A 9,577-nucleotide genomic window follows, 5' to 3' on the forward strand; every position below is an offset into this window, starting at 1 on the left:
CATTCATACCTATGGACAATTTGGAGTCGCCATAAAATGATGTTATTTTATTTTTTATTCTTTAGTTTATTCCTGTAAAATTACAACTTTTTTTTGTTAGAATGTGACCTTTTCCTCATAATATTTTGACTTTATTCTCATAAAAGTACAGCTGTTTTATAATTGTCATTTATAATTTATTCCCATAATATATATTATACATTTTTCTGCACCCAATTTCCAAAAATGACAACTTTAATTGTTATTTTGTTTGTTTATCATAATATTACAACTTAAAAAAATATATAGACAAACAACCATTCACACTCACATTCATACCTATGGACAATTTGGAGTCGCTAATTGACCTAGCATGTTTTTGGAATGTGGGAGGAAACCGGAGTACCCGGAGAAAACCCACGCATGCACGGGGAGAACATGCAAACTCCACACAGAGATGGCCAGGGTGGAATTGAACCCGGGTCTCCTTAGCTGTGAGACCTGTGCGCTATCCACTCGTCCTTAACACCTTAATTTTCTTTACATATTTTTTACAATATGATTGTAATTAATGACTATCTTTTAATAAACTTTGTTTGGTCACTTGGCCGCTGTTTGACAGTTAAGCCATTGGGGGGCGCTGCGTGTTGGTTAGTCACACACGGCAGCGAAGAAGAATAAATCCTGAGCTGACGTGAAAACATCCATGCTCGCTGCTCTCTTCTGTGCTTCAGGTCGGTATACGGTGCCTTAAAAGAACAAACATGCTTTTTAATACTAGTCATAAAGATTGTAATTTGGTGATTTATGTGAAGAAACGGTTACAAATAATTATAAACATGCTAATGCTAACAGGCCTCAGAGCAGTGTAGCGCTATAAAGACCATTAGCATACTGTGTTGTAAATACTAGTAGACTTTTTAATAGGATAATTCATAATGCCGCCTACAGAGTACATACTAACTCCTTATTTTTAAAATAACAATTACTTCAACTTGCTGATATAGTTCATCTTCAAACAGCTAAAATAATGCATAAGGCTGAAAATAACAAATTAGCTAAAAATGTCATCCAATACTTCTCTACAAGAGAGGAGAAATATGATGTCAGGGAAGAAGTACATTTGAAACACTTATATGCTAGGACTACGTTAAAAAGCCATAGCATTTCAGTATGTGGAATCAAACTATGGAATGGATTGAGTAAGGACCTCAAACAATGCACAATGATGAGCCAATATCACTATATTGACAGTTACTATGGTACCCATTATGTCATTGTATGGTCATATCACCTCGTACTTCGGTACGTGACAAAAAAAAATAAAAAAAAATAAAATAAAAATATGATATAAAAATAATATAAAAATATAAAATAATAATTTTATAGCATATAAAAAATAAAAATTTATAAAATAAAGTAAAAAATTAAGAAATAAACTTATTTATATTATGAAAGCAGGAAGTGAACAAATATTAAAATTAAAATTAAAATAATGAAATAAAGTAAAAAAAAAAACTTAAACTATATTAGGAAAGCAGGAAGTGAACAAATGTAACAGTTACTGATTGTAAAAGTACCAGATGGAGGGGTAGGATTTAATAAGCTTTGCTTCTTCCTACTCCTTTTGGACATGTGGAACTGTGAACTGATTATGCGATGCATTCAATTGTAATCTGATGCATGTTCAAATGAAATAAAACTATTACCATTACCAATAATTTTTTTTTTTTACCCCATACAATGGATGGACTGTAGGTTATTTTGTGTGTATTTACATGTTGTGTTGTTTGGATCGCTTTGTTTCTACAAGCTACATGCATCTGACTATTTTGGCAACTCAATTGTGCCACAATAGAACTGTAATGCTACAGTTTCTATGTTAAAGGTTTAAAAAACAACACATTATGAGGTCTTGCCTATCAATGAGGTGACTGGTTAGATTCCTGTCAGTACATACATATGCTGGTGCAGGACAATGCCTCATATGATGATCTAAAACATGTTTGGCTTCTTGTGTCCTGCAGAACCTCCACAATGGAGCAGGCGGACCCACAGCACTGCTACATTAAAGAAGAAGAGGAGGATCTACAGCCACAGCACATTAAAGAGGAAGTGGAGGAACACAGCATCAGTCACGAACAATTGGAGGACTTCCCGGTGATTGTTGTTATTGTGAAGAGTGAAGATGATAAAGACAAAAGTGAAAGCAGCTCAAGTCAACACGTGACAACAGAAGCTGATGGAGGAACACAAGCGGACAACCTCTTGGCTCCGTTATCAGATAGTGACGACACGATGTCACGCTCTCCTGACGCTTCCGATGACGTCTTTAAAGCTAAGACATGTCACACTGACAACACACACTGGCGGTGCTCTCATTGTGACAAAACATTTAACGACCGGAGTAATTTGAAAAGACACTTGAGAAACCACACGGGAGAGAAACCGTTTGTCTGCTCGGTTTGCGGGAAAGGTTTTATACAAAAAGGAGAGTTGAAAATACACACGAGAACACACACCGGAGAGAAACCTTTCTCCTGTTCAGTGTGCGGTTTAGCCTTTGTGCGAAATCAGTGTTTAAAAAGACACATGATAATACACACTGGAGAGAAAGCATTTTCCTGTTCAGTCTGCGGTATAAGTTTTGTTCGAAACCATGATTTGAAAACGCACATGAGAATACACACGGGAGAGAAACCATTCATGTGCTCAGTTTGCGGTAAACGATTCTCTCAGAAGGTACATTTGACAGCACACGCAAGAATACACACTGGAGAGAAACCGTTTTCCTGTTCAGTGTGTGGAAAAGGTTTTGTACTGAATCAGTCTTTGAAGAAACACATGAGAACTCACACCGGGGATAAACCTTTTTCTTGTTCAATCTGTTACAAAAGCTTTTGTGAACGAACGGCGCTTGTCAGGCACATGAGAACGCACACCGGAGAGAAACCTTTTACCTGTTCGGTGTGCGATAAAAGTTTTTTACGAAATCCGGATTTGAAAATACACATGAGAAGACACACTGGAGAAAAACCATACGCCTGTTCAATTTGCAGCAAAAGCTTTTGCGACCAAACCCCACTTGTCAGACACATGAGAACGCACACCGGTGAGAAACCATTTTCTTGCTCAGTGTGTGGTTTAAGTTTCATACGAAATGAATGTTTGAAAACACACATGAGAATACACACTGGTGAGAAAGTGTGGAGTTGCAGTGTTTGCCATGAAAGATTCTCTTATAAGTACCAGGTTAGCAATCACAAGTGTTCTGTTGGGACCAGCAGCACTAAATGAAGCTACAGGACACGTCTTCATATGCTTATAGTGTTTAAATTTAATAAAAATATCCCAGTCAGGTTTATTTCATTCAATTGCAAACATGAGCCAAGAAGAGAAGAAGTGAAAACCTACTCTGTTGTTCGATCGTAACCAGGTTAGCAAGCTAGTTTGCTTTTTAAGACAGTAGCCGTAATGAGCTGACTCAACAAAGATATAGCTTTAGGTAACATAAACACAGAGCAACTACTCCTACCATTGTAGGATAACAAATAACCATGTTAAAATGGTTAAAACTGCAATTTATATCCCTTTTCTGGTGTGAGAAAACCGGTTAATATGAGCTAGCTAGCAACAAACGTCACAGGAAATACGTATTTTGATGCTAAAGACCTCACAAAAAAATGCTAACTGTGACTTGTATATTAATTATATTATTATTGTAGCAACTAACATGAAGAACTATATTTATCTGGCGGACTAATCAATATTTGCTCATTTGCCGTTAGCATTTTTAACCTGAGAACTGCAGCACACGTGCTGGAAGATACAGCCATCACAATGAGAGCGGATATTGTAAGTGTTGTCGCCGCTGTTGTTGTCATTGAAGGAACTAGCATAAGTATGAATATCAATGCGCCTCTGAAATACCGTATTTTTTGGACTATAAGTCGCTCCGGAGTATAAGTCAGACAATGCCAAAAATGCATAATTAGGTAGCAAAAAACACACATAAGTTGCATTATTTGCGGGTAATTTATTTTACAAACTACTTAACCAAAACAGACATTACATCATCTTGGAAGGCAAGTTCTAACAATAATAAAATAATAGAGAACAGGCTAAATAGGTGTAAGATATGCTAACACAATGCTTATTCAGCTACACAAAAAAATAAACATGAACAGAAAAGGTGTCCAGTGTTTATGTAACATAAACAGTTTTTTCATTTATAAGTCGCTCTGGAGTATAAGTGGCAGGAACAGCCAACCTATAAAAAAAAGTGCGACTTATAGTCAGGAAAATAGAGTTTGGGTAGTGTTTTAAATAATAAAAATATAGCAACTATTACATGTTGTCATGAGTGTACATGTTAAGGCATGATCACAGCATGTATATCAAACCAGGCAACATTGTAACAGGTTTTTAACCCAATGATGTGCATTATTTGCTAGCTCATATTACCGTATTTTCCGGACTATAAGTCGCAATTTTTTTCATAGGTTGGCTGTTCTTGCGACTTACACTGTTTCATGTTAATTTTTATTTTTCGACACAAAATAAGATGGAAAAAGAAATAAGCAAATAAAAAAAAACAAATGAAACAAGTGAAACAAATTAACTAATTAATTTTATTTATTATTAAATTATTAAATAAATGTTTCATGTTAATTTTTATTTTTCGACACAAAATAAGATGGAAAAAGAAATAAGCAAATAAAAAAACCAAATGAAACAAGTGAAACAAATTAACTAATTAATTTTTATTTATTATTAAATTATTAAATAAATGTTTCATGTTAATTTTTATTTTTTGACACAAAATAAGATGGAAAAATAAATAAGAAAATCAAAAAAACAAATGAAACAAGTGAAACAAATTAACAAATTAATTTTTATTTATTATTAAATTATTAAATTAATGTTTAATGTTCATTTTTATTTTTCGACACAAAATAAGATGGAAAAATAAATAAGCAAATCAAAAAACAAATGGAACAAGTGAAACAAATTAACAAATTAATTTTTATTTATTAATAAATTATTAAATAAATGTTTAATGTTCATTTTTATTTTTTGACACAAAATAAGATGGAAAAATAAATAAGCAAATCAAAAAACAAATGAAACAAGTGAAACAAATTAACAAATTCATTTTTATTTATTATTAAATTATTAAATAAACGTTTAATGTTAATTTTTATTTTTCGACACAAAATAAGATGGAAAAATAAATAAGCAAATCAAAAAACGAATGAAACAAATTAACAAATTAATTTTTATTTATTATTAAATTATTAAATAAATGTTTCATGTTCATTTTTATTTTTTTGACACAAAATAAGATGGAAAAATAAATAAGCAAATCAAAAACAAATGAAACAAGTGAAACAAATTAACAAATACATTTTTATTTATTATTAAATTATGAAATAAATGTTTCATGTTAATTTGTATTTTTTGACACAAAATAAGATGGAAAAATAAATAAGCAAATAAAAAAACAAGTGAAACAAATTAACAAATTAATTTTTATTTATTATTAAATAAATGTTTAATGTTCATTTTTATTTTTTGACACAAAATAAGATGGAAAAATAAATAAGCAAATCAAAAAACAAATGAAACAAGTGAAACAAATTAACAAATTAATTTTTATTTATTATTAAATTATGAAATAAATGATTCATGTTCATTTTTATTTTTTGACACAAAATAAGATGGAAAAATAAATAAGCAAATCAAAAAACGAATGAAACAAGTGAAACAAATTAACAAATTAATTTTTATTTATGATTAAATTATTAAATAAATGTTTCATGTTAATTTTTATTTTTCGACACAAAATAAGATGGAAAAATAAATAAGCAAATCAAAAAACAAATGAAACAAGTGAAACAAATTAACAAATTAATTTTTATTTATTATTAAATTATTAAATTAATGTTTCATGTTAATTTCCAAAAGGAAAAAAATGTGTTGATATTTAGGATTACCTCCATCGGCAGTGGCGGTCACAAATCTTATATATGACAACCCTGACAGGCAGAACAATAAAATGCTGTTCCACTAGATGGTAGAAGGTACATAATTAGCCTGTGTATTCACTTGTTGCCAACATAAAAAAAATACACATTTTACAAAACGCTGAAAAGAATCCATAAAGTTAGAAAAGTCGCTATCAATGCAATGACACCACATAAACGCCTAGCTTATTTTTACACCTGAATAGATTAAACAAATATGTCTAAATGTGCTAATTCATGAATTTCCTGATTATTTCTCGACACACCACACCCGCTGGCACAATTCTAAACCACATATAAGAATGTGTGTGTGTGTGTGTGTTTGTCTGCACTGATGAGAGCAATTTTTAAATGTTTTCTCACGCTGTAGCTCCGACTATGGTGTATGGGTGTGTCAGCGTGTATAAAACGCAGCGGTAATAGCTCAACCGCTGCAGATTTCAGATTTGAACCCAGACGCTAACACATCACTCCTTGTGTTGAAGAAGACTGTAAGTACAGTATTTTATTTCATTAATCAGCTGATATGATTTGTGTTATGTTGTATGGTGCATTTTTAGTATGTTGTTCTTGTGATGTGATATACAGCATTGGTAGTGTGGATCTGTTTTGGTTTCAATGAGGTCTTGGTTGGGAGTGTCTTCACATAATCACCACTAAATTGAAATGTAGTTTTTGCGAGGTTTAAGTCGCAAATTTGGAAGATTGTCTAAGTCCTTTCAGATAGGGAGGTCGATTAAGGACAGCAGCCTGACAGCCGTAGGGTGTACGGCTGCGTTAAGTGTTGACTTCAGCGTGCCAGAGACTGTTCCAAATTGTGTCGACCTGCTTGGTGAGACAGTTCCCCGCCCCCTTACCCCATAAACAGTTCTCACTTCGGAGCAGTGGCCTCATTAGGCCTATTTTCTTAAGCCCCCCTAAATAATTTGATATTTTTAATTGATGTTTTTAATATTATATTAAAAACTTTTAATATTAAAAAAATATTAAAAATTATAAAAAAATATTAAAAATATTTAAAAAATTAATAATATATTAAAAATATCAATTTTATTTTATTTTTATTGATATTTTTAATATATTAAAAATATCAATTAAAAATATCAATTAAAAATAATTAAATAATATTTATATTTATATTATAAATAATTATAATAAATATAAATAATTTCTAATTATATTATATGATATTTAAAAAAAAAAAATTTTGAATTGATTTGTTTTTACAAAAAAATCTCTGACAAATTTTATATAACACGGCAAAAGCAGGCTAATAAGCAAGCCAATAAGCAGGCTAATACTAGCCAACTACTACTACTACTACTACTAGTAGTAGTACTAATAATCAGAAGAAGAATAATGATGATAGTAATAATAATAGGCTAATAATATAATCATGATTATTATATAATTGATGACTGGTTGCAGAACTTGAGCAGTGGTTTTACAGTGTAGATTGTGTGTACTTGTGTACATTTAATGGTGGCCAAAAAAATTTAGTATTTCTAATAAATCTGTCCAAAAGTGGGAAAATTATATCCTGGTTCTTGTTTGTTATTTGTTTTTTGGATTTTTTTTTAATGTCTACTACATTCATTCATATCCTGTGACCCCCCGTCCCGACGGAAAATTAAAATTAAAATTAAAATTAAAATTAAAATTAAAATTAAAATTAAAATTAAAATTAAAATTAAAATTAAAATTAAAATTAAAATTAAAATTAAAATTAAAATTAAAATTAAAATTAAAATTAAAATTAAAATTAAAACAAAACAAAAGCTTAAATTATATTAGGAAAGCAGGAAGTGAACAAATGTAACAGTTACTGATTGTAAAAGTACCAGATGGAGGGGTAGGATTTAATAAGCTTTGCTTCTTCCTACTCCTTTTGGACATGTGGAACTGTGAACTGATTATGTGATGCATTCAATTGTAATCTGATGCATGTTCAAATGAAATTCAACCATTACCATTACATCTGTTGATTAAAAACATCGCTACTAACAGTACTGCCCCTGTATTTACTTAAAATGTGCTGTAACGGTCTTTTTCCTTTCCAACAGACACAATGGCATCAGGGATCTCTCCAACGGAAGCCAACGTCACCTTCTCCTTGGCTGTGTTTGAAAAGCTGAGCGAGGAGGACCAGACTGCCAATGTCTTCTTTTCCCCCTTCAGCATCTCTGCAGCCCTGGCCATGACCATGCTGGGGGCCAGGGGCAACACGGCCACACAAATGTCGGAGGTAAATGAGCAGTGTTCCTGCTTGAACCTTGAGGTTTATGCATGCATATTTATACATCCATAAAAGGGCAGTCATTTGTATTAATTTTTATTTTATATATATATATATATATATATATATATATATATATATATATATATATATATATATATATATATATATATATATATATATATATATATTAAAAACAGAAAAAATGAAAATATAATAAAAAAAATACAATAAAATATTAATAAATATTAATTATATTAACTATTGAATATTAATAAATATCTATAGAATATAATAGTCTTCAATGCTTCTGCTATACCCTCCACTTTTTCAGTGCTTTGGTTCTTTGGAAAAGCTCTGATAAAACGAATTAATTTTTATTTATTATTAAATTATTAAATAAATGTTCAAGGTTAATTTTTATTTTTCGACACAAAATAAGATGGAAAAATAAATAAGCAAATCAAAAAACAAATGAAACAAGTGAAAAAATAAACAAATTATTTTTTATTTTTATTTTTTATTAAATTATTAAATAAATGTTTAATGTTAAATCTAATTTTTTGACACAAAATAAGATGGAAAAATTAATAAGCAAATCAAAAAACAAATGAAACAAGTGAAACAAATTATTTTTTATTTATTATTAAATTATTAAATAAATGTTGAATGTTAATTTTTATTTTTCGACACAAAATAAGACGGAATAATAAATAAGCAAATCAAAGAACAAATGAAACAAATTAACAAATTAATTTTTATTTATTATTAAATTATTAAATAAATGTTGAATGTTAATTTTTATTTTTCGACACAAAATAAGACAGAAAAATAAATAAGCAAATAAAAAAACAAATGAAACAAGTGAAACAAATTAACAAATTAATTTTTATTTTTTTATTAAATTATGAAATATATGTTTAATGTTAATTTTTATTTTTCGAAACAAAATAAGATGAAAAAATAAATAAGCAAATCAAAAAACAAATGAAACAAATTAACAAATTAATTTTTATTTATTATTAAATTATTAAATAAATGTTTACTGTTAATGTTTATTTTTCGACACAAAATAAGATGGAAAAATAAATAAGCAAATCAAAAAACAAATGAAACAAATTAACAAATTAATTTTTATTTATTATTAAATTAATAAATAAATGTTTAATGTTAATTTTTATTTTTCAACACAAAATAAGATGGAAAAATAAATAAGCAAATAAAAAAACAAATGAAACAAGTGAAACAAATTAACAAATTAATTTTTATTTGTTATTAAATTATGAAATATATGTTTAATGTTAATTTTTATTTTTCGACACAAAATAAGATGGAA

General features: G+C 29.3%; 2 protein-coding genes across 2 annotated transcripts in view; both read left to right on the forward strand.

Moving 5' to 3' along the window:
• Nucleotides 1-612: 612 nt before the first annotated feature.
• LOC131108503 (oocyte zinc finger protein XlCOF6.1-like) lies at nucleotides 613-5,082 on the forward strand. Its single transcript, XM_058059493.1, has 2 exons — nucleotides 613-713; nucleotides 2,007-5,082. The coding sequence occupies exon 2, from the start codon at nucleotides 2,017-2,019 to the stop codon at nucleotides 3,274-3,276; it is 1,260 nt and encodes a 419-aa protein (XP_057915476.1). The 5' UTR covers nucleotides 613-713; nucleotides 2,007-2,016; the 3' UTR covers nucleotides 3,277-5,082.
• A 2,776-nt stretch (nucleotides 5,083-7,858) lies between these two features.
• LOC131109143 (uncharacterized) overlaps nucleotides 7,859-9,577 on the forward strand; it is a 15,664-nt gene continuing 13,945 nt past the window's right edge. Inside the window, exon 1 of the mRNA XM_058060807.1 lies at nucleotides 7,859-8,250. Coding sequence (XP_057916790.1) covers nucleotides 8,074-8,250 — 177 coding nt within the window. The 5' untranslated portion in view covers nucleotides 7,859-8,073. The remainder of the gene's footprint in view (nucleotides 8,251-9,577) is intronic.

Source organism: Doryrhamphus excisus, chromosome 21 (genome assembly GCF_030265055.1).
Source record: "Doryrhamphus excisus isolate RoL2022-K1 chromosome 21, RoL_Dexc_1.0, whole genome shotgun sequence".
Taxonomy (NCBI): domain Eukaryota; kingdom Metazoa; phylum Chordata; class Actinopteri; order Syngnathiformes; family Syngnathidae; genus Doryrhamphus; species Doryrhamphus excisus.